Consider the following 26,585-nt stretch of genomic DNA (forward strand, 5'->3'; position numbering starts at 1 on the left):
TACCAGGAATTGAACTCAGGGGCACTCAACTATTAAGCCACATCCCCAGTCCTATTCCTTATATTTTATTTAGAGACGGTATCACCGAGTTGCTTAGCACGTCGCTTTTGCTGGCTGGTTTTGAACTCCTGATCCCCCTGCCCAGCCTCCTGAGCATCTGGGATTATAGATGAGCACCACCATGCCCAGCTTGAAAACTATTTAAAAACTCTATTACTTCAGGGATTTCAGCACAACTCACCAGATATGAACCATATAAGGACATGGATTTTCAATCACTCCTACCAAGTCATTAGTGCATGATAGGAATAAATCAATATTCCTGATGAAGGAAAAAACTTATAGAAAATAAAAGAAGGAAAGTGCCATTATTATCAAAATATATTCACAGAAAGCCTGGGTATGCAGCACTCCGCCCTAACAAAATAAAGCATTATAAACACAATCATAACTTTTCCTGAAAGCATCAGACAATCGTGGTTAAAAGGTAACCACATAGCCTGATGTGTGAATACAGAGTAGCCCCTGCAAGTTCTGAGAGGCAGGCACCTGTGCTGGATCAGAAATACTGACAGGACCACCATACCAGCAAGTGATAACACAGCTAAATTTTTTAACTTATTGCTAAAGGCAGAGTGAGTGTGTGAAAGCATAGAACTTCTGGGAGCTGCAGACACAAGGGAAATTCATACCCACTCACAAGTTCTTCTCTGTCAACTTCCCCCAATGTGCTCAGGAGAAAGACTGGGGACATGACAAAAGATGAGAGAGAGCCTCCCTCCCTGGTGCAGACCTGCAGGGTGGCATCAACAACCACAGCAGGATTTCTGAAGTTCCTGCCTGAAACCTTCTTCCCTACAGAGCACAATACCTAAGCTGTCAGAGGGAGGCACTTGCACACACTCACCACAGAGGATAGGAGAAGACCAATGGAAGAGGAGAACAAACAACACTCTAGATCCCTGGAGGAAGGGTAGGGAACACCCCTCAGCTGATGATTCCATATCAACATTATTAGAGGCTCTGTACTCCTGAGAGAGGGGACAGGAACTCTCTCCCACATAGGACCCATTGAAGACACAGGCAAAGCTTGGCTGCCACATGTAGGAGTTGCTGGTTCAGAGAGAGCCCCAGACACAGGCATACTGAGGGCCTCCTGAAACTGAAGCTAGACCACTGCCAAAGAGAAAGTCCCTTGCTGTCCCCCCACCCCACCACCAGGCTAACGAGCAGCCACTGTGAGAAAATGGACAGAGACTCCTTCCACTATTCAGAAACAGAAAAGACTGGAAGCTGATGATGGCCTGGGAACATTGCCAAAACCTCTGGTGCCCTGGCCCTGCCCTAAGCACAAAGGTATCACCAGAGGATCTGGAAGGTGGTGCTGTGCTGAAGTGAACAAACCCAACAGAACCCAGTCCAGCTTCTCTCCTGACAAGCCTGACTCAATGCCCCACTGCCATGGCCTCGCAGAAGGAAGAGCAAGCCCATTTCTAGGCATGAGTGCTATTTATTTCAGTCTATGCTGTAGACACACTATCTTCTATACTATTAAAAATTATGGAGTACAGAGATAAGCAACAGAAAACAAACCACTGTCAAGAGACAGTAATCGTGGTGTATGGAATCCAGGTACTTGGCAGGTTGAGGCAGAAGGATCCTGAGTTCTAGGCCAGCCTCAGAAAGTTAGAAAGAACCTCACCTCAAAATAAAAATCTGAAAAAGGGCCAGAGATGTAGCTTAGGGACAGAGTACTTACCTAGCATGCATGAGGCCCTGCATTCGATCTCCAGTACTTGGGAAAAAATGCATTTTTAAAATCAAGGGTAATACTGGTAGGCACGTGTGTGCTGCTGGGGTGCTTGCAAAGTGTTCTTTCTTGCTCTAGGCCATTGCTCTTGGTGATGACCCATCAAGCAGGACCCATGTGCAAATTTTATGCACATTTTTGTTTGGGTATTATGTAGCAATTGTAAAAATTTAAGATTAAAAACTATCCCGCCCCCCAACCAGACTTAAATCCTGGGAGTCATCCTTTCCCTTTCCCCTTTCTCCATACCTAGTCTTGTGGCCATCAGGTGTCTTTGCAGAACTCCCCATATCTTTCCTCTAGCTTCTCACAGACCCCTCACCATGACGTCCCACACTCAAGAACCCTTGACTAGAGATTGGCATGGAAAGGAGCAAGCAGACAAAGGAGGAAGAGAGCTCTGTGGCGTGGATGGGTTAGGGTTGAAGAAGGGCCCTGAAAGTCAGGTCTTCTCTGGACCTTCCCCCTCTCTCCCGGTACTGGACATTGAACTCAGGAGCACCCTTTTTATTTTTTTATTTTGAGACAGGGTCTCACTAATTTGCCCAGATTGACCTAGAACTTGCAATCCTCCTGCCTCAACCTCCCAAGTAACTGGGACAACAGGTGTGTGCCACTGTGCCTGGCTGGTCTCAACACCCAGCTACGCCCTCTCCAGGGCAGTTCTCTTTAACCCAGCTGCAAGGTCACACCTTTCTGTTCCTGTGAATACATTGTATAAGAAGAACCTGCCTTATAACCTAAACTGCATTTGCCAATATTCTGCCTTCCTGCCTCTTTGTAGATTTTCCTACATTCCACTGTTAAATTCTTCCCCCAACTCTCAACTATTTTATTTCTAATTCTTCTTCAAGAATCAGACTAAACTGAGCATGGTGGTGCACACATGTAATCCCAGTGACTCAGGGAACTGAGGCAGGAGGATCACAAGTTCAAAACTAGCCTCTGCAACTTTACAAGACCCTGTCTCAGAATAAAAAATGAAAAGGACTGGAGATGTAGCTCAGTGGTAAAATGCCTCTGGATTCAATTCTAAGTACAAAAAAAAAAAAAAATCAGACCAAGTATCATCCATGACCTCTGCAAGATTAAATAGAATCAGGGCAAGAAGCAACTTTGCTCATATTGTAAAGGAAATGCTTTTGTTTTGTGTATACTATTAGTTTCTGCTTTTAAGTGGATGGTTATGGATTATCATATGAAAAAACAAAACACCCAAGTTTTTTTTTTGTAAATTTTACCCAGATACAGCAGTTGGATTTTATTTTATTACTGTATTCACTAAGACAATCATTAAATTTTTAGTATTCTTCCAGTGAAATATGTTAATATTGAACTTTCCATTGGATAAACTGCAAATAGGTTAGAGATATGAATCCCTCTGGCTGAAGCCTGAAACCAACTATCTCCAGCCAGAAGCATCTTCTTAAATTTGACCAGCTCACCTTCACTTATCATTTTCTAAGTGAGCCATAAAATGAAAATTCTGAGTGTCAACATTTTTTATAAATCTCTGTTTTAATGGTTTGCCTTGTGGTATGTCTGGCTTCAGGACACATGATAAATCCTATCCAGTTAGAAATTTAAAAAATGTTTTAAACGCTTTATATTCTTTTGGCAACACTTTATTTAAAATAGTTGGGTTTAAGTTCTTTCCTATCATTAGTGTCAAATATCTTTTGTTGTTATTAAAATTTAGGTTCAGAATCAAATTCAATTCATAAAATGTGTGGGGCAATATATACTACCACCCTATCATATTCTTAAGTAGTTTTTAAAAGGTAGCTATTATTGGTCTATGGAAGATCTGAATGATGAGCAAAGAGAAGGAGGGCGAAAAGAGGAACAGATGGAGGAGGGGAGGGAAGTGCCTAGATGGTGCATCTAAAGTGAAATGTGTTCACAGGGGCGTAGACAAGGGGAAGGTCACTTTTGGGAAAGCTGGGACATAGGAAAAGGGAGGTCTTAGGAGGACAGACTGCAGCCACTAAGGTGTGGGGCTGTGGTTTGGGTGGAGGGGAACTAAAACAACCAAAAGCTTGGGACACTCATATGGCCACACTGTTTTCCACCAGGCTGGGCCACATGTACTCATAGGGTATGTCTAGGTTTTCATTCCAGACCTCAATTTCCTTATCCAGGACAGCCAGTTCCTCCCTGAACCTCTTCAGCACAGCCTTGGACCCAGGGCTTGAAAAATACTCCTCCTCATGCTGACCCAGAGGCACCTGGGATGGAGCAGAAAACACCTATGATCCCAATTCAGGGCACCACACCTCCCTCTTTGCCTCCTTCCGCAGGACCCCAGGCATCTGGTTCTCATCATAATGGGCTGGCATCTGCCAAGCTGCCAAATGATGGACATCAGGAGAGTAGCCTGATTAACAGTAGGTAGTGTGGCCATCACCATCTCCATAGTGGCATCCTTGGTGGTTGGTGGAGGCAGCCACATGGTGCAGGGTGCATTAGGGATCCAAGAATACCAATCCAGCTAAGGAGGAGCCGAGATCTAGAATCAAGGCCTGCTAAGCATGAAAACCCTTGGGCTCACCTGAATACAGTTCCCTTCCCCACTGGAGGCCGCAAACTCCCAGTTACCCAGGTTAAGTACCTGGCCCAGATGGATGGAGGAGTGCTGCCCAGTGCAGGTGAAGATGCACATGGTGACAAAGTGGCAAGCCTGGGCCCAAGACTGATGAGAGGTGGGAAACCCTACAAGAAGTGGGGAGAGTTAAAGCTGTGGGGTCAGGCATAGGAGCAGAACTGAGAGACAAGGCACAGAGAGGGGAACAAGCAGGTAAGAAGGGAATCAGCAACACTCAGTGACCTATGGAAATTGACATGAGAGCGGGTGGGTGGGGGAAAGGAGGAGCTCTGCTGGGAGGATCCCATCAGGGGGCACTGAGGTTGGCTCACTGTGATGTCAGCTTCTCAGCTGTTCAGCAAGCTGGTAGCCACAGTGGGGATATTTATGTCACAGAAGTGGGCAAATGCTACAAGTCAGGGTTCTTTTTCTGGAGAGCCAGTTGTTAAGCATTTTTGAGCACTACTCCAACTGTGTCTAGGAGGGCTTTGGGGATTTTATATGGGTTGGAAATGCTTCTGGAAGATTCTATATAAGAAGAGAGGATTCTGGAGAGGTTTCTTATAGCTCTGAGGACAGGGACTCCTATTACCTTGGTCCTGGGCCCCTAGCAGCCCAAGCCCAATTTCAGTGATCTCTCGACACCAGTTCTGCAGCTCATGGTCATCTCTCACAGTCACATCTGTCTTATAGTGCAGATCCATAATTCCTTCCACATATCTGCCAGATAAGAGGTCAGGGCAACAGAGCTGAAGCCCTCGGCTCCTTGTTCACATGGCCAAGTCAGGGCATCCAGCTCTCCAACCAAAATACAGCCCTCCTGTTCTCCTAGCCTTTTTCTCCACCCTCATCCTCACCTCCACTTGCCCTGCCTTCCCGCTTGCCTTACCGATAGGTGATTTCCCAGAGCTGCAGTGCATCTTGAGCATAGTAGGAAGACTTGACTTCCAGGAGTCCCCGCTCAGCTAAGTCATCAGGGGTACAGAATGAGCTATAGGTCAGAAGGCCTCCAGCACGCTTGAGCAGATCCAGGTGGCCTCCACCACCTGTGCTCACCACCTGAGAAGTGAGGACAGACAGACAAGTCAAGGCGACTGAAGCTGGAACCAGAAAGGAGAGTGAACCCAGAATCAGAATCCCCCTTAATTTTCCCATACCTAGTCAAAAACTCCACAATCTGAGACCAGCCCATTCCTGGCCCGAAGGTTAATTTCCATGGTGTATCGAAGGTGAGGAATTATAAGCTAGAAGGAGGAAGCAGGGAAGGGCAAAGTCAAAAGATATCTGTGGCAGGACCCAGCAGGAAACAGGGTAGAAAAGGAGAAAGGAACAGATCTTCAGGAAAAACACAGACCTGGGCTCAGTGGCCCCTCAACACCAAGATTTTGCTACTATTCTGCACTGCCTAATTCTTTCCACAAACCACTGGCTTAATGCCTTATGATAACTGAAAGAAATCTTTCTCCTTTTCTCCTCATATTCTTTTTTAAGTCTAGGTGAATATTCTTCAATTTTTTTTTCATTAAAGCCCCCGATAAGAATCTTTTTGAGACATTTTTTCCTAATCTCACATTCATCCATGAAATGTTAATGCTAGAAATAGACTGTATATCTGTTTATGTGCTATCATATCTATGAAGATATTACACATGAAGATAATATTTTTTCACACACACACCCAATGATTGTCACACACACCCTTGGAGGGGAATAACAGTCCCCCCGGGGAAGACCTAGTGAAACCCATGCCTATCTCCAGAATCTCCCGCCTCCGTCTCCCCTAATCCACTTGTTCTTCAGACAAGCCAAGCTCCTTCCTATGTCACAGTCTTTTCACAGGCTGTCCCATTAGCCTGGAACATTGGTGGCCCTTGAACATCTCACTGTCTGGTTTCTCATTGTCTCACCTTCTTAAGCCACCTCCTGAGGAAGCCTTTCCTGACACTCAATCTAAACTCACCACCACATCACCCTGCTCTGATTCCCTGGGTTGTATTTGTCTCAGCCCATATATTGCAACACAATCTTTATAGTCTGCTTGCCCTTATTGGAGATGAAAATCCAAAAAGATCAGGACATTGTCTGATCCAGATGTTACTACTGGCATCTAGAATGGTTCTTGCCAACAGTAGGCATCCAAAGAACATTTTGAATGAGTGAATGTTTGCCCTAACTGTCTACAATAAACCTGGCTTAAGCCCCTCTGACTGATCTATGTTACTATTTTAGAACTTTTCAAAGAATACCTAGAAGTCTTTTATGTTATTTGCATGGTCCCCTCTGATTGGATGGAATCTTCAGTTATTAGCATGTATGTATGAATATCTGTGCTTTGTAGATGAAAACAGTAATATTTTTCACTCCTCTCCCCAAGGAACATGTTCACCCCCTTAGGACTGGGAGGTGACAACAGCAATTTAAAATGAAGGACACGCCCTTGTTCTCTTGTTTTCCATTGGCTCATTCTCACAAAGTTCTGACTATCACACAGGGACCCCTCCAGAGGTGGGAATATGCAGTGAGGTGGAAAAAGAAGCAGGCAAGAGAGTCGGGAGTAGGGTATCACCTTGAAGATAGGATGTATTGATGGAAGGCACCTCATGGTGGCCACAGCAAAGACCTCAGCCATCAAGTGTCCTCTCAGAAAGTGAGACTGCAGCTCATGAAGCTGAAATTCAGAGCTGCGGACCCAGCATTTGACCAGGAGCCAGACCATGGGGGGTCTGTGGGCAGGAATAGCAGTGGTGGAGTACAGCCGATTCTTGGCAGTTGGAGCTAGAACAAGGACAGGAGTGGGAAGAAAGAGTTGGAAGTGGAGCTGAGTGTCAGGCGCCCACCACTCCCCATCTCTGGCAGGTCACCTCTCCCTTCCTCCTCCACATTTGCTTGTCTTTCTCCATCTTCCCACTCCAGCCACCATTACCCTCCTCCTTCTCCTATCCATTGGTGTTGGACAAGCCTCAGTGCCCTCAGCCTCCTGCAGAAACTGTGCTTCCACTGCCTTCTCCAGCCTCCATTTCCCCTATAAGTCCCTTCAGTGTGAACAAGATTCAAAGCCCTGGCTTCCCTCATCCCACAGTCTTGTTCAGAAATCTCGGTCTCTCTCTCTGATCTTTCTATACCACCTCCATGCAGAAGATTGAGTCTCCAGTCCTTAGCTGCCTGCTTGACAATTTGAACTTTTCCCATTGCCTCAAAATTGGCAAGTCAAAACCCTACCCAAGCATCTTTTCCTTTTTATTTGTCTGAACTGACACCCTTTTCCTCTCTTTTTGAATCCAGGCCAGTTGACTCTCCCTCTGCACTCCCATCCATCTTTCCTCTCCATCCCTATAGCTACTATCCACAGGGGAGCCTATTACCTCCCAGAACTTTGGCATGAGATCCTAAGCCTGGCACTAAACACAACTGCCCCTCTAGTGTGTCCACAGTATCTTTCACAACAGCCTCCCAGCTTCCCTTGTCCCTACTCCTTAGCTCGGCTTAGACTTTATCCTCTCACCTCATATTATTCCCCAACTCCAATTGCAGAGAATCTCCTGACTTCTCCACCTCCGTCTCTCTGCCCAACACATCCTGCCCCTGGGGATAGGTCCTTCCCTTCCTCCTGCTTGTCTAAGTCCTGACCCTCTTCAAGGCACGCCTGTCAGATTGTCTCTGTCTTCAGTACTGTCTACCACTCCAGTGAGGATGCAAAACCCTTAAAATCAAGACTTCACCCACATCCTCCTCTAATGACTCCTCCCGTTTCTTAGCATGATGACTTTGCAAAGAGTGGGTCCTCCATGAACTTGAACAAGGGGCTGATCTGAGAAAGCTAACCAATGGGAAGCAGAAATCCCAAGTCCTCTCACCTGAATGGTCATGGGTAAGAGTTGCCCATCGGACTGCAGTTTCAGCATGACCAGAGGGGCAGCCAGGTGCTGTTGGTGACTACAGATGACATTGGCCTTGATCCCATCCAGCAAGGAAAAGTCAGCCTCAAACAAAGTGCCTCCCTGGGTAGGGGAGAGGGCAAGGGATTTCTCAGCATAAGTGTCTTCTTCTCACCCTAATTCCCCAAATGGAGAAGAGAGAGAAGGCAACTGACTTGTCTTCATCACCTACTTTGTACCAGGTAGAGGATTTTGTGCATATTATCTCATGAAACTCTTATACATTTTACTTGAATAAGTCCCAGTTTTACAGAAAAGGAAACAGATAATTGAAGAAGTTGGGCATTTTGTCTGAGGTCACACAGCTTACAAACAGCAGAGCCAAGATTCAAACCTAAGTCGGCCTGACCCTGTAATCCCACAATTTTTCTCTAATCAATTGTCCCATATTGACTCCTGATTAACCTCTGCACTCCTCTGGCCCTGATTATTCTGCACCCTCCCTGAATTCATAGCACCGGGGCCCAGTCCCACTACCTCATTTTGACTCTATCAACTATCCCACCTCATACACGCCCTCTTCACAATTGCACAGTTCTCATGTGGAGAGAAAAGCCATGGAGCTCAGGACTTTTCCTGTAGGATTCCTTCTTGCAAATGGGCTGCAACCCACATACACAGTATATAGACCCTACTATAGTACAGTTGATACTAACACCAGCCCCATTTTACTGTTCAATATCCTTGGGGTTCATACCTTGAGCTCCTTCTGCAGTTCCTCTGTCCCTGGAGGAAACACTAGGCGGTCAGGAAGCTGAATGGAGCGCTTCAGCAGCCTGGGGTTGGCACCATTAAGAAACTGGTACCCAAAGATGGCATCCTCCTTCCAGGACTGCTGCACTCGATCTGGGGAATGGCAGTCCAGTGTGCTATAGGATCTGAGTTCCTGGTCCTCCTGACTCACACAAACCATCCTCGTTTGACCCCAGCCTACCAGGGGATCCAAATCTCTGGTCTCCCAAACCTGGTTCTTTCATTAACCCATACTGGATGGGATCTGGGTGATAAAAGTTCCTGGGAGAAGTACTGGGGTAGGGAACTGACCAGTCAGTTTGCTGTAGCCACACCAGAAAATCCGGTTAAAGTCATCCACATCATTCCAGTTACTCAGAATATTCACAGATCTTTTGACAGCCAGGTCGGCAGTCTTCAGGAAAGAAAAGGGCAAACAGTTTGACACTTATTCTTAGAACAAAACATTATAGTCACAGACACCTATCTTGGACTAGTCAGTCCAGTGCAGTCCATAATCCTATTGGCCTCCGCTAGACCAAGATATGTCCTTCTCACCAGGCCCCCTTGGTCTTACTCCATGGCCAGTGAAGCTTCAAAGTCGACTCTCCTGTTTTCCAGAAATCGTTCATCTTCAGGGAGGTCAGATAAACTAGTACCAGGCACATTCAGGATTAATCCAGCCTTCCAGTTACCCCACCTGTGGGATAGAAATGAAATCAGGTATTGGTATTCCAGAGGGTCAACCTGACACCTGTGCCAGCAACGTTCTGTTTTGACAACTCCCTAACAAGCCCTGCCCTCCAGGCTCTAGCTTCCACATCCTGCACGCCCCGCTCCCTCCACACCCTCAGTCTCTCTTGTGCCTTCTCACACACTCGCCCCTGGTACTCGCCAGTACCCTCAGGGAGTCTCAAGATGCAGTTACCCTGAACCCAGCGGTAACAAGGGAACCTGTACTCAGCCCCTCCATCTCCAGGGCCCTGCACAGAGATCCAGTTGCAGAACCAGGCATCATCCTGAAGAAGGTGCCTTTTGCGCAGTTTCACAAACAGCAGCAAACCCAAGTACTCTGAGACGTCCACTTTGAACTCCTGCTCCTGTAGGCAACAATTCAACATTGATGCTAAAGAGGTTCAGAATCGGTATGGTCTGAGGGATGGGGTACTTGTGCTGAATCCTGCTTCCTCTGGACTGCTTTCCTGGGACCTCAGGGAAAGGGGAGCCAGAAAAAGGGAGTGCACATTGTTGCAGGGGGCCCCAAGACCCCATTCTGGGTTGGCAGATACCTCAACCCATAGTGAGAAGGTAGGGGACAGGAGATGGATTAAGCCAGTGTTCCAGTAAGCTCTCTTAGCTTACTGCTGTATCTCCTCCCTACTGTCATTGATTGGGTCAAGCACGGGGCAGAACACTGGGAACCCTGATGCTGCTGGAGAGCTCACAGTTAAGCTTGGAGAGGAGGTTGATCCCACAGTTACAGTGAGACCCGCCAAGGCTAAGGGCTGTCACAGACCCTGCCTGACCTGGCGGCAGTTTTCCCAGAGGACATTGTATCCAAGAGGAGGTCTGGAGGTGGAGAGGGCTTAGTCAGCTACTGTGAGAGCAAGGCAAAGGCAAGGAAAAGGCATTCCAAGCAGAGACCCAGAAGAGAACAGAGGCAAACCGAGAGCTTGGTGGAACTGGAGCACAAAGTGCCAGGGAAGAAGGGGAGGGGCAGGACCGATGGTGAGTCTCAAAAGTTAAGCCAAGGGGTTTGGATTTGGCCCTGAAAACAAGCGGGAGCCATTCAAATGTTTTAAGCAAGAAAATTGTTTTAAGGTTGGGAATACCGGGGAGAAATTGGCTTCAGGAGGGTTTGGAACAGAGGCGGGGAAGCCAGCTAAGAGGGCGAAGTGACAAGGTCAAGGGAACATTGGTGATCAGGGTGAGGCACTTATCAGATCAGTGATGGGGGAGATGCCCAGGGGAGAAAAGACAAGAGAGGTCTAGGAGATGAGAAAGAGGAGGATCTCCTTTCTGCACGTTCCTCTAAAATTTGAGGCAAGCATTCGGATCTGGGGGTCTGGGAGAAAGCTGGACGGGTGATGGGAATTTGGGGGTCGGTGGGTGAAAAAACGTAACAGGAACGTTAAGAACACCCGGTAAATGTGAGCAGAGAGAAATGGGTCGGGAAATTGAGTTCTCAGGTCTTGCCTCCTTTCTCCCACCCTTCCCCCAGCCCATCTCAAGTCCCCAAAATCAGAGATCTAGCAACAGTAGAGAATATTTGAAATAGCAGCTTTTTAAAATAGAGAAAACAGGACAGACGGCTGCTAGCATGGCCGCAATGTTTGGTGAGAACTCTGGAATGAGGGGTGCGGGGGAGTACACCCTCAATTCCAAGGAAGCCAAGCAGCGAGAACAGTTTTTGAACGTTTACTGTATGCCACGAAAACCTCTAAGGCGCTACACCCGGCAGACCCCCTTGAGCCTATGTGCGCATGCTCCTCTGGGATAAAGAGGAGGCCGGCTGGGACATGCCTGATCTCGCGCCAGGGGCGCAGCCCACCCCACCGGGCTTCCTGCTTCTCACCTGATCTCGGGCTGGCCCCGAGCGCAGCCTGCCAGTGCTGGCCGACCAACCACAGTTCCACCTGGTTTTTGGAGCCCGCGTAGACAGAGGTACCAGTGGACACGCGGACGCGATAGACACCCATCTTGCTCAAAGAGTTTCACGCCCTCTAAGAATGAAGAAGGGTGGAAGCACTAAATAACAATCCAAGACCCCGCCCTCTCAGGAGTGGCGATGTCGGTGGCACACCGCCATCCAACCTCGCCTGGATATGTTCAGGGGCTCCCAGCGGTATCAGTCTAGAGCTCAGCCCCAGCCCTCAAAAGAGGATTAACATGCGAGAAGGAATCAACACCTGGTCCAGCAAGACCCAATGAGAAGAGTGAGCGCCTAGGGCAGATACTGGGGCAATCCGGGATGACTGGGAAGTCCTCCTCCACCTAAACACACACACACACACACACACACACACACACACACACACACACCTCGCAAGTTGCTTCTCCCATGCCAGAGGACCCGCTTAAGGTTACAGCGGAAATGTAGTGGATGAGGAGTCATGGTCTTCCGCAGCATTTGAAGAATTCTATCAACTTTTGTACACTTTGCCTTCTTTATGCTCATTACTTTGGAGTTGAAAAGCCTCTGCCTTCCTTGTTATCTGCAGGTATCAAACTTCTTGATATTCAAAACCCGTGCTAACCCTATCTGCCCTCCTTCTCCTCATCCCACAGCATCCCTTACTCATCACCTGCTCCTCCTCATTGGACTGAAGCCATGTGTTCCACAGACCCCGCCCCCCCTTCTCTCCAAGAACCTACCCACTCCTATGACATTCCATGCATCCTTCCAAACACTGATTAAACCCCAGTATTTCAGCCAAGTCTTCCCTGGCAGTTCTACCTCTCTCACTGAGCCAGAGCAAATCAACTTTCCCTCTTGTACATATTTCTACTATTGCACACTTCATAATGCATAGTGATAATTTGTATGCCTGTATCTCCCACTAATGTGAGCACCCCTCTTAGCAGGAACCAAATTCCCCACACAATTCGATTTTTTCTCCCCTGGATTTAGCACAGTGTCTGGGTTTGAGGATGTCAATGAGCATTTTCTGAAACACACTGAACTGAAAAAATCAATTATAAATAAATTATTCCTTCTGGGAAGACAAAGGTAATCAAATACTATTAAGCAATGTAAATAATAGACAAATAGTAAAATAAACTCTGGTGCCACCATGCCATGGAATAATATAAACCTGGTAACACATGAAGTTGATGGAAATATGTTGGTAATGCGTATTTTCTGGTTCGTTTACTTTTTAGCAAAATTACATTTCTGCGATTCAAAATTCAGAAGGTACAAAGTGATACTCACTCTTGGTCCCAACCCACCCAATTCATATTGTTGGTGGTCTCTTCTGGGCACATTCCCAAGCAAATGTATGTCTATCATTTTTGTTCTTTTCCTGCACATGGTAGCATATTTTATACACTGTTCTGCACCTTTTTTTTCCATAGTACAACATAAATCAGGAAATCATTTCATATTAGTACATTAAAAACTTCCTTGTTATTTGTGAAGGTAGCTATAGTTTTGCTGCAGATTTTTATAACCTATCAGTCCCTTATTGGTAAACATTTAGGTTATCAACAATCTTTTGTAACTTTTTTTGTTGTTGAAAGGAATAAACCTGGTGCATACATCATTTCTCATATTTAACAATATCTGTAGTACAAAATCCTAGATATAGAATTTATCAGCCTGAAGTATGTGTAATTTTGGCAGAAAATGCTGAATTCCCTGCCATAGAAAGTTGTATGAATTTACACTTGCATCAGTGGACCGGGTATGAGAAAGCCTGTGTCGATGCATGATAATAACCACTTCTACTGATAGGTTTTCACCCTGTTTTAATTTAATTTGCATTTTTATGATAACTAAAGATAAGCTTCTTTTCATATTGTAGAAGATATTTACATTTCTTTTTTCGTGAACTGCTATTTCATTTTTTCTATTGGGTTTTTGTCTTTTTCTTATTTACTTGTAGCAACTATTTGTATATAAGGAAAATTAACCCTTTCCAGCTCTATCACTACTAACAGGGACCCCAAAGCTACTGGTCCTTTTTGCCTACATAACTTCTTAGAGCCCTGATTTTGGTCTACAGTATTATTCTCCACTTAAAGAAATCTGAACCCTTGGAGGACAGCTGATTCCATGTCATATGGCAGGTAAAACTCAGAATAAGCCTGGAACATACTGGTTGTTAAAAGGTAAGGGAGCTCTCAAGAAAGTCACAGACATGGACTGGGGTTTTGGCTCAGTGGTAGAGCACTTGTCTTGCATGTGTTCCTGGGTTCCACACTCAGCACCACATATAAATAAATAAAATAAAAGATCCATTGACAACTAAAAAATTTTTAAAAAGAAAGAAAGAAAGTCACAGACAGTACAGAAAGGACTTGATGTTTAATGACAAGGGCTCCCACTAGCCACATTGTTATATTTTGAATAGCAAAAATAAAGCAATAAATATGATTAATTGAAATAGATAAATGTGTCAGAATGCTTTTGGTTTCAAGTAGCATAAAAATTCAAAATGGTTCAAACAATCGGGAAAAATTAGGAAACAAGAAGTTCATATGGTAGGTTGACTCTAGAGTTGTTTGGGTCAGTGGTTCAACGATATTATCAAGCAACCAAGTTATTTTAGGTTGCTTTCTTTTGATTTTACCCCTGTATTTCAACTCTGTCATTCTTCATGAGTTAGTTTCTCTTTATGTTATGGTGATACTATGTACTAACTGCTATTGTTCTAATAATCCCATATAGACAATATCTGGTGGAAAAAGAAGAACCATTACTTTCTATGCTTTCATTTTAAGAGCAAAGAAGAGCATTCTCAGAAACCATCCAACTGTTTGTTGCCCATCAGTCTAAAATGAGCCACAAAAAAACCAACTCTCCAAAACACAGTGTTGATTCAGGAATAGCAAGGGACTGCTATCCTGGATATGCAAATCATGGCAGCCCATAGACATAGCCAGGTAGGTAAAGGCTGTAATCCCAGAGACTTGGGAGGCTGAGGGAGAAGGACCACAATTTGGAGGCAAGACTGGGCAACTTAGCAAGACCCTGTCTCAAAAAATAAATAAATAGAAAGTGCTGGGAATATAGCTCAATGACAGAGTGCCCTGGATTCAATTACCACAAAGAAAGAAAGAAAAAGAGAGAGAAAACAAAGAGAAAGAAAGGAAGCCAAAGATATTTAAAGGCAAAATGAGGAAGATGACATAAAATTTTTGAAACAATAATCTTTGGTTACAAAGATTAATAACAAAGGTAGTATCAGTCTGAAAGACCCTCCGTCCCCCTGTCCAAGGAAAATCACACGAACACTGGCTGCAAAAGCAAGAGGCTATTTATTAGGTACACAGGCGCCTGCGGGTGCGCAGCAAAACCTCAGCCGGAGCTTCGGTGAAGTGGCACACCGGGCTTTGGGGTACAGGGTTTTTATAGGGTGAAGGGGCAGGTTTCGCGCGGGGTAAGTAACAGGTTTCTTATTGGCCATCTAAGGGTAAGGTTATTATTATTTTTTTTTTTCTCATGGTTCCTGCTTATCAATGTAACTGTGCTGCTAACTGTCTCAAGGACAAACAGGACTGTTGGGCCCCTGTGCTTAAGAGGGATATTTGTCTGAGGAATGTGCGGTAGCCTGGAAACCTTATCCGCCAAGGACGGGAGCGGGGCTCAGCCTCGACTCAGGGTTTGAGGCATGGAGCTGGGGCCTTTCATTCCCCCCTTTTCTTTATCATGGATAGAATCTTATATCCATTTGTCCATCCTGCCTCGGTTATCAGTTTGCTTAATCATTTGGTACTGTTGAGTAAGGACCATAGTTTGGATTGTTTAAAGGGAATAATACAGACTTCTCCCAGCAGGGAGAAGGGGGCCATGGCTGATATTCCAAAAGTCCCAAGAAGTGAGCGCACCCTACATCCCCTATAGGTCAAAGTTTCCTTTGTTCTTCAGTTCTCTCCCCCCTTACCTTTCTCTACGTGACTAGGCCTGGTTTTGCATTAAGTGAGAAGCCATGGGCAGGGGGAGGGCCAAGGTGATTCAGGCAGGTAAGGGCCCAGGGGACATTAATTAGCATCTCCTTGCTTGCAGTCCTTGATAAAGGCAGGTAAATTTGGTAATCAATGGGCTCCGGAGATCCTTGACATTTTCAAAGGCAGATGGCTTCATGGCTTCATTTCCTCGAATTGACCCGATTCCCTATTTCTACACTAACTACCTGTCCTTAATTCTGGCTTTATTCCCCCCTTTAGCTATAGGAACTCCCAACTGCTTTAAGGAAAAGGGGGCGTCGGTCATTCTGGCTGCTTCGAAGCTGAAAGGGGGCAGTGAGGGGCAAGCAGTTTGGAGTTTCTTTTTTTAAAAAAATCGGGTCAATCGAGGGGTCCAAGGTAGAAGTCTGGTTGGGGAAGAGCAGGTTGTAAAGTCATCTGGGGGTGGGTGCTTCTATGATAGAAGAACAAGAAGACATGAGTACTGAAATGAAATTAGTACAAAGTAAATGTTGCAGCATCTGGAGCATGCCACTGAGTATCACGAAAATGACAGAAGTCAATCTCTCACCAGGAGGTGGAAGAACTGAGAAATTGTTCCCATAACTAGACCTAGCAAAGGCTGGAAAGGACAAGGCCTTTATTTGGGAACTTTAACATTGTCCAGGTTTTCAGGAATGTAAACACAACATGTAACTTTTAATGTCATAGATATCCCAAAAAATATAGTTAAGCTACTTTATGTCATCTGATTTTTGTAAAATATCCCTTTATTGGTATAACCTGTGTTTAGTAGAGAGCTCTATACTTCTGTTACTTAGGGCTAGGTAATCATACGAGCAAACATAGATCAAGTCTACCTGTATAGCTTAGGAAGGTCTGTAGGCCTTAAACTGACTAAAAACTTCTGACTCTGGCAGTTTCTCTTGATAGTTATCAGGTACATTTGCTGAAGAATCTTTCTTTTATTTGTAGCTTCCAGTTTTTATTCTAGTGGACTAACACAAGTGTACATCTTAAGTTACATTTAACTGTTATTTTTCTTAAATGCCCAAGAATGGTTATATTTTGGTTTTAACTGTTTTGCTGGGTGTCTAACATCAAGTTGGTCAAATTGACCTGGTTTCTGTCTTGTTAAAGAGTCAGCTGAGTTCCCACAGGGGCCACTTGTAGAGAACTTAAGAGCAGCTTCTTAGCTCCACCAGTGCCATTGGTTAGGCAGGGTCTCCTTGATGAGGTGACTTCCTTTGGAAGCATTAAGGGGTGTCTCCCTTTTTTTCATGACCCTCCTCTGCAGCAGATGCACTGAGTGATTCTCATCCTCTAGTCTCAACAATCTCCTTGATCAGGAGGTTGTGTGACACAGAGTTGCAAAGCTCCTTAGAGAAGTTCTCTTGTTCGTGGGTTCAGGCTGACTGAGGACAAAAGATCCAAATACTGGCCTATCTTGCCTTCTGTATTTAATTTCAATCTCTAAGTTTGATCTTAATCATCCAGCAAGCCAGTTTCACCAGTCATAAAGTAAGAGTACTGGGCTTTAACTTTAATGTCCATAACTTTACAGTTATTTACCCTTTTATCTAACTGGAGTCTGCATTAGTTCTGGAAGTTACCACTATCTGTTCTGATATCTGTTACTACTATCTGTTAGGTGATGGCTTATTATCACAAGTTACCTAGGTTGCGTGTTCTTGAAGCAGATACTTCTGCAAAACATTAACAGGTAACAGTTTTACAAAATGAAATTAGCAAGAGTAAAAATATATTCTGCTTGTATAATAGCTATCTTGAATTTTGACTGAGAACCACATTATATTTCCTATTTGAGATCATAGTAATTTTACAACAAAAAAAACCAATCTTTTGATTATAACTTTAAATAAGCTGAAGTCTGACTTATCTTGGAGTCACTCTAACATGCAGTAAGGGGGGAGGCAGAGCCTTATCTCAGGTAAGGCGTGACTCTTTACAGATTTTAAGTGTTCTAATCCTACAACTAATTTTTGCCCCTTTTGCCATGACCAGCATGACCAAATTTTCAAGTTCAGTGAGGGTCAAAGGAGTATTAGAAAATAAAGGTTTATAAACACAGATTTTGAAGATTAAGCTGAGATCAGATGGAGCTCTGTTCTCTGATGGAAATGCACATCTAAAGAGTTATGTTAGCAACATTTATACATGTCTTATTATTAAGTTAAAGACTATGTAAGCATTATTCTTTGTTTTCAGGAGAGTTACAGAGACTAGACCATCTACATAACTTTTACAGTCATGAAGTCAGGGACCCCAAACTCAGTCATTGTTGTCCCATTTTTGCTATAATGTATTATACTCTTTCTCAAATGTCAATTTAAGAAGTTTACATATATTGATTTCTGAGTCCATATGAACATTAGTTAACACAGTCTAACATTATATCCAAAACAGGAATCAATCAAAGAAAGGCTGAGAGAGTTTTTAACTTTTCTTTTGTGTAGCAAAATGCTTTTACCTTCTACAATATGAACCTTTAAACAAATCAGGCTCTAACTTTTATAAATACATTTATATTTGAAGTTCTTTATCTCAGTGTAAAAAGTAACAAATTTTACACGTACCCCATTGATAGCAGGTCCTATAATAGAACATTAAATGATAGAAATAAATCCCCAATTAAAATTTACTCTTTATAAGTTTAAGATTACCATTACAGACAAGTTTATCTGGAGAATAGCAGCTTGATAAATTCCCTGCTTTAAAACTTGTATACCTGAAAAATATGAACACATTTAATATACAACTAGAAACCATTTCACAATTACCTTGACACTTTTTTTCTTACCAAATTTAGTTTTTTTAAGAAAAATGTAGACTCTGTAACACAGTACAATACTTTAACAGTTGTTTAACCATAATTGTATACACCCCAATTTTTAAGACTAATTGTTCTAAAGAATAAAGCTTAATAGACACAAAGTTAAGAGTAAATTAGTGTTTCTAAGAAATCCTTGTCATTTTACCATATAGATTAAGCTTTGGTTTATATCAGAACATTAGTATTTCACCTTAGGAAAAACCTTTAATAGCTTTAGCTGTCTCACATACACACAACCAACTTAGTTACACACAGACTTGTTGAAACTTGCCCTTTACTTACACACAGACTTTCTTAGCACTTACTTAGACCCTCATGTATTCCATCACACAGGCACTTTCTTACCCAGAAACATTTTCTTTTTCTTTTTACTAAATATATTTTCAAACCCAGAACCTTTTATTTTCTCTTTCCTATTTGTTGACCCCTTTTTGTTCACATTCTGAAACAACTCTAACTGAAACACAGTGAAAGGGGAGATGGTAGCTCTAAATCCAAGTCTAAGAGCTCCTTGGAGCTTTGCAGAACTGGAGGGGGAGCAGGGGGAAGTGGTAAGGGAGCAGATGGAACACCCACTCTCCGAGTTGAGGTTTTATCTGTTAGAACATAACTCTTAATAACCTTGTTTTTAGTAATGACACAAAGTAATTTTAAACTCTTTTTAATTTACCAACCTATGAAAACACCAATAATGTTTAAGTACGATACTCCATGGGATTTGGGGGGTTAAGAGTACTTGATGTTATTTAACAATGAGCATTTTAATTTTGCAAATTAATTAGATGTCACCAACAAACACATTTGAGTAATCCCATACATGTTAACTCTAATTCACTTATTCTGTAAAAACCAAGAAAGCAGGCAAGTGTCCTGAACAGTATTTGCTGTCTCTTTCCTGTTGAAGAAAAGTCCTAGGAACAATTGATACTAGACATTTTATTAACATTAATATTTTATTTGCTTGACCACCTAGAGACTTGTGAGTTATTTTCAAAGACATTTTACTTTCATTAGTTTACCCAATTTGAATTGAACCTTTAAATCACGTGAATTAAAAGTATTTGGATCCATTTTAAAAAATTTAATTTTTATGCGCGCTTATATTTAACACAAAACTAAAAGGCCTTGTAATATTCATTTTCATTGCAATGTAGCAGATGTTTAAAAATAACTCTAGTTGAATAAAAATAGAACTGATCAAAAAAGAAAAAAAATCATTAACCTAGGTATGCAGGATCAAAATTATGAGCTTAAAAATACAGCATTAAAGAAAAACAAAACAAACGAAGAATCCTAGAAAATAAGTTAGTTCTGTGCACCAGCCCAGAAGTTTAAAATGGACACCTTTTTTTTTTCTTTTCTTCAGGTTACCCCCCCCTTCCCGCTGAGCAGGCTTTGACAAGGCCAGGCAGAGGGGAGGGGGGATCACCCAGGACTTTTTAACCCTTTTTCTTCCTGGTTAAGAAATCAGGTTAGGTTTGAATGCAGAAGATCACAAAACATCATTTCTCACTACCTTTGAGGAATGGAGCTGCTGAGCTCTCTGCCTAGGGGGATTGGAGTAAACAAATCTCTCAGGAACAAGGAGAAGGACTGTAAAGTACCCTGCAATGAGTATCCCTAAGCCTAAGATCGGATTAACACAATGAAGAATTTAATAGAAGGCAAGAGTAAAGACCATATAGTACAATACACAAACAGACAGACACGTAGCGTGCTAAATCAAAAATTGGCTAGCTGGTACTTTGTCAATAAAAACAAACAATTTCCAATTATATCAAAGAGTTGCCCAGGCGCAACACAATGCCCAAATGGGGCCAAGAGTTAACCAGAAGCGACAAGTCGCCAGAATGCAGCACAAAAGCTGCTCAGATGTGAGAGTCACTCAAATGCGACAGAGTCGCAAAGACCCTTCTTTGGGCCAGCCTACGTTGAAGGTTGGCCATTTAGAGTGCAGAGGGTTACTCACTTCTTCTTTTTGACCTCGACCGACAGGTTGCCGGCACAGTTCCGGACGTCTTGCCAATGGTCAAGGGTGAGACTCAGGGGGGTTACCATGGATTGCCCCATTTCAGTCTTGCTGGTAAAAAAAGGAATTTAAGAAACAGGCACAGGACACAAGAAAACACAGACCAGACAACAGATTACAAGCGCTGCGCGTCTTGGTCGGAGAGTGCAAGCCCCTCCGGCCAAAAACAAGTCCCGATGAATCGAGCACCAAACAAGTCCCGACGAATCGGGCACCAAGCAAGTCCCGACGAATCGGGCACCAAGTCCCGACGAATCGGGCACCAAGCAAGTCCCGACGAATCGGGCACCAAGTCCCGACGAATCGGGCACCAAGCAAGTCCCGACGAATCGGGCACCAAGTCCCGACGAATCGGGCACCAAGCAAGTCCTGACGAATCGGGCACCAAGTCCCGACGAATCGGGCACCAAGCAAGTCCCGACGAATCGGGCACCAAGTCCCGACGAATCGGGCACCAAGCAAGTCCCGACGAATCGGGCACCAAAACCCCTAGGACGTCTCCCAGGGTGGCAGGGGAGAAGTCTGAGCTTCTCAGGCTGCCCAAAGTACAAAGTGACCACGCGTGATCGTACAAACGCTGCGCTCAAGTGACGTAGAAACAAACACGAACGAAACACGAAACAAACACGACAACGAGCTGGCCAGTTTACCTCCCAGTAGTTCTTCCAGAAGTTCCTCGGGCAGGGATTCGGGGCAGCAGATCTCGGTGGAACCTCCAAATGAAAGACCCTCCGTCCCCCTGTCCAAGGAAAATCACACGAACACTGGCTGCAAAAGCAAGAGGCTATTTATTAGGTACACAGGCGCCTGCGGGTGCGCAGCAAAACCTCAGCCGGAGCTTCGGTGAAGTGGCACACCGGGCTTTGGGGTACAGGGTTTTTATAGGGTGAAGGGGCAGGTTTCGCGCGGGGTAAGTAACAGGTTTCTTATTGGCCATCTAAGGGTAAGGTTATTATTATTTTTTTTTTCTCATGGTTCCTGCTTATCAATGTAACTGTGCTGCTAACTGTCTCAAGGACAAACAGGACTGTTGGGCCCCTGTGCTTAAGAGGGATATTTGTCTGAGGAATGTGCGGTAGCCTGGAAACCTTATCCGCCAAGGACGGGAGCGGGGCTCAGCCTCGACTCAGGGTTTGAGGCATGGAGCTGGGGCCTTTCAAGTCCAATACTGAACAAGTTGCTAATGGGCAGACATCTTTTTGAAATGACCTTCAGCAAGAATGTTGCAGTTCTGGAGTCTCTTGGGATATTCCCTGATGAGGGCCCTCGCTTGGTGACTTTCTGACTCCCTTTGGTTAGGGTTTGACATAAATGACTCCATTTTGATTCTGACATCACATTCCCCTTATCTTTTTCCCCAAACTGAGTGCCAAGGTTGAAACCACTAAATGGGCGAAGGAGACAGAACCACTGTGATTCTCTTAGCATAGATAGGATTTAGCCCTGACTTAAGTGAGCAATGATGGACACCCAAACATATTTGGGGGTCCTCCATTAAGCAAGGAGTTTGGGTTGACTTGGGAAGTAGGTGCCGCAGAGTGTCTGCTATAAATACTTTATAAAAGGCCTGAATTCATAATAATATTCAAAGAGAAAAGACCCTATAAACTGTTACAAAAAAATAACATAATGCAAAAGAATGAATAATTAGGACTTTTGGCATTTTACAGGTTTTAATGAGAAAAAGAATGTTGTTATATATGAGCCTGTGTTTCTTCAAAGTTCATTCATTGTAATGATATATATATATATACATATATATATACTTATTTCCAATAAATAGAAAAAGATAAAACAGAGAATTGTTTGTGACAAAATTCAACATCCATTCATGATAACTGCAAACTGAATAAAAGGGGACTTCCTCAAAGTGATAATGTTGAAAAGTTACAGGTAACATTATACTTAATTATGAAATATTGAATACTTTCCCCCTAACAATGGAAACAGGAAAAAGTTGTCCATTCTCACCATTCCTGTTTGACATCATGTTGAAAGGCCAGGGGTGCTCTACCACTGAGCCACATCTCCAGACCTATTTTGTATTTTATTTAGACACAGAGTCTCACTGAGCTGCTTAGTGCCTTGCTTTTGCTGAGGCTGGCTTTGAACTTGCAATCCTCCTGCCTCAGCCTCCTGAGCTACTGGGATTGTAGGCGTGTGCCACTGCGCCCAACTTTATTTTTTATTTTGAGACAGGGTCTCACTAAGTTGCTTGGACCTCTCTAAATCATTGGGATTACTGGTGTGTACCATGGGTCTAGCTGGTCAACTAATTTTGGCAAAACTGTAAAAGCACCCAATAGAAGATAGTCTTTTCAAAAAATGGTGCTGGAACACTATTTGTATATGAATATTCATAAGCAAAAAAATGAACTTGACCCATCTTTATGCATCATACAAAAATTAACTCAGAATAGGTCACAGACCTAAATATGAAAGGTGAGATATGAAAGCTTCCAGAAGAAAACATAGGGAAGATCTGTGTTATCTGTGGTTACTCATAGGCAAAGCAATCCATAAAGGAAAAAATTGATGAATTGTACTTTATCATAACAAAAGTTGCTGAGGCTGGTCTTGAACTTGCGATCCTCCTGCTTCAGCCTTCTGGGTCACTGAGATAACAGACGTATTCCATTTTGCCTGGCTAGCATCAATATGTTTTTAATACTAATAACAAAGCGGACAATGTGTCATAGTAATGTAAGTCAAATTAACACAGATGCTCAGTATAATTAGTCATTAGCAAAATGTAAATTAAAACTACAATGGTATATCATCATACATCTGTTTGCATGACTAACTGTGCATCTCCAACCCTCTGCCCACAAACCACATTTACTTGACAAGCCAACAATACCAAGCACTGGCAGGGATGCAGAGTAACTGGCACTCTCATGAATTTCCAGTGAGAGACTAAACATATAAAAGGACAACGGCCAGAATTGTATGTAAATACAGAACTTTGTCCTACAACCTCTGTAGCAACCATCCAGGGAAGCCAAATCGCACTTTGGCAGAAACCAAACCACAACTTCTACAACAACTTAAAGAGGCCTTAAGCAACTCAGTGAGACCCTGTCTAAATAAAATACAAAAAAATTGCTGGAAATGAAGCGCACTTGGGTTCAATCCCCAGCACCAAATCCTGTTGGGTTCTTTTTATTGGGATATCATTGAATATACTGATTTATTTGTAGAGAATTGATATCTAGCAACGTTGAGTCTTCCAATGCATGAATAAGATTTATCTTTCCATTTAGTTAGTCTTTGATTTCTTTCCTTAGTATTAGTTTTCAGCATACAGATCATGCACATATCTTGTTTGATTTATAACAAGTTTTTCTTTTTCTGCTGAGGTTGTAAATAGTACTCTTTTATTCCACATTCCAATTATTCATTGCTACTATATAGAAGTCGTATACTGATCAAGTATCCTCCAGTGTCAAAAAAATCTCACGTATTATTTCTAGGATCTTTTTTGCTAATTCTTTGTGTTTTCTATGTAAACATATTAGTCCATTTTCTGCTGCTACAGTAAAATGTTTGAAGCTGAGAACTTTATATAGAAAAGAGGTTTATTTAGCTCACAGTTTTTTGAGGTTCAAGAGATGGCACCACCATCCACTCAACACTGGTGAAGCCCACAAGGCTACATCACATGGTGGACAGCATCATGATAAGAGTGCATATAAGACGGAGAGATGGTACTGTAAGACAGGAAGCCTGAGAGCAGGGAAGGGCCAATCTTGCTCTTTCACAACAATGCTCTGGCCACAGAATTCCACAGAACTACCATAATTGAGGTCTGCAGCCCCAACGTCCTAAATACCTCCCACTAAGCCTTACCTCTTAAAGTTTCTATCAACCTCCCAATGTCCACACAGAGAACTAAGCTTCCAACACATGAACACTTGCTGGGGGGAATACAACCAAACCCCAGCAACAATCATATCAAATGTAAATGGTAACAATTTTATTTCTTCCTTTTCAATCTAAATAGCTTTTATTTCTTTTCCTTACAATGTTGCACTGGCTAGGACTTCCAACATGGTGTCAAATAGGAATGGTGAGAATGGACAGTTTTTTTCCCGTTTCCATTGTTAGGGAGAAAGTATTCAATATTTCATAATTAAGTATAATGTCAGCTGTAACTTTTCAACATTATCAGTTTGAGGAAGTCCCCTTTTATTCAATTTGCAGTTATCATGAATGAATGTTGAATTTTGTCACATGCTCTTTCTTTATGGATTGATATAATCATATGTGCTTTCTTCTTTTTTAACATGCTGAATTACATTGATTGATTTTCAAATGTAGATAGAATCACCCTTGCATTCCCAAGATGTACTCCACTGTCTTGAGCAGTAAATAAACCATTGCTTTGAACTATGTAACCCTGGGCAGTAAGACTCAGCTTCTGGGAATCTTTCAGTGCCAGAGGGACAGGGAAATGTCCATTTGCAAGGTGACTCCTGTTGATAGGAAGAATTCCGTGTTTGTCATGAAATTTACTAGTTCAAAAACCTTGAATTCAAATCCCAGCTGCCTGGAGGTAGAAGAGATAGATCTGATAAGCCCCAACCAAGCTGTTTTTGATCAACTTCATCCTGTTCACCTCAAGAAGCCTTTTCACATTGAAACCCTTTGGTGTTCATACTATATAAATAAATATGCAGGCTCTCCTTCTTAACTCAGACTCCATCAGAGCTACTTGCCCACTGTGTCCTGCTTCCACTCAAAATTAAATATTCATCTTTATTTCTATAATTTCTAATTTTCTCAGTTCGACACACAGTCTGCATTTGGTGAACTGTTCATTCACTGTGCAGGATGCACTCCACTTAGATATGATTTTTAGACACTTTATATACTGGTGATTCTAATTTAATAATATATCATTAGAGATATTCCCCTCAATCGTCATGAAAAATCTTACTTTGCAGTTTTCCTTTCTTGTAACATCTTTACTTGGCTTTGGTAATAGGATAAGACTAAATTTTAAAAAATGAAATCATAAAAATAATGGGAAAGTGTTCTTTCCTGTTTTCCAAAGGAGATAGTATAGGATCCGTATTATTTCCATACCCTGAACATATGGTAGTGAAAGCATCTACACCTGAGGTTTTCATTATCAGGGCTTCTACCTATAATTCAGTTTCTTTGCTAGATATAGAATTATTAAAGTTATCTATGTCTAGGGCTAGGTGCTCTGGTGCACATCTGTAATCCCAGAGACTCGGGAGGCTGAGGCAGGAGGATCACCAGTTCAAACCAAGCCTCAGCAACTTAGTGAGGCCCTAAGCAACTCGCGATAGCTGTCTCTAATAAAATTTTTTAAAAGAGTTGGGGAAGGGCTGGAGTTGTGGTTCAGTGGTAGAGCTCTTGCCTGGCATGTGTGAGGCCCTGGGTTCCAATACTCAGCACCACAATATAAATAAATAAAATAAAAGAGCCATTGACAACTAAAAATATATTTAAAAAAAACAAAAAAGGGCTGGGATGTGGCTTGATGGTTAAGTGCCCCTGTGTTCAATCCCTAGTACCAAAAATAAATAAGTAAATATTTTAAAAAATAAAAATAAATTTTAAAAAAGTTACCTATGTCTTTTTGAGTGAGTTTGGTAAGCTGTTTTTCAAGTAGCTCATTTCATCTAAGTTCTCAAATATATAGATATTAAATTGCTCATCATATTCCCTTATTATCATTTTAATTTGAGTAGAACCCATAAAGATATCTACATTTATATTTCTGATATTAGTAATTTGTCACTTGTCTCCTTTCTTGGTCACAACTAGAGGTTTATCAATTTTATGATCTTTTCAAAGAATCAACCCTTGTTTTTCTAATTTTTCCTATTATTTTTCTATTCTCAATTCCACTAATTTCTGCTCTTTAAGAGCGCTTTCTTTTGGCTTGATTTGGATTTTCTTTGCACATTTTTCCCCCTAAAGATGAAAGCTTAAACTACGATTTGAGAGTTTTCATCTCTTGTAATACAAACATTTAA

At 42.8% G+C, this 26,585-nt stretch overlaps 1 protein-coding gene across 1 annotated transcript; it reads right to left on the minus strand.

Moving 5' to 3' along the window:
• Positions 1–3,858: 3,858 nt before the first annotated feature.
• LOC124980592 (polyunsaturated fatty acid lipoxygenase ALOX15-like) lies at positions 3,859–11,760 on the minus strand. Its single transcript, XM_047546325.1, is given in 14 exon segments — positions 3,859–4,039; positions 4,135–4,301; positions 4,422–4,522; positions 4,987–5,114; positions 5,284–5,453; positions 5,552–5,638; positions 6,961–7,109; positions 7,112–7,169; positions 8,249–8,419; positions 9,027–9,175; positions 9,374–9,476; positions 9,620–9,808; positions 9,910–10,152; positions 11,623–11,760. Coding segments are annotated over 14 exon segments (2,034 nt in total).
• Positions 11,761–26,585: the final 14,825 nt, after the last annotated feature.

This window comes from Sciurus carolinensis, chromosome 3 (assembly GCF_902686445.1).
Source record: "Sciurus carolinensis chromosome 3, mSciCar1.2, whole genome shotgun sequence".
Taxonomy (NCBI): domain Eukaryota; kingdom Metazoa; phylum Chordata; class Mammalia; order Rodentia; family Sciuridae; genus Sciurus; species Sciurus carolinensis.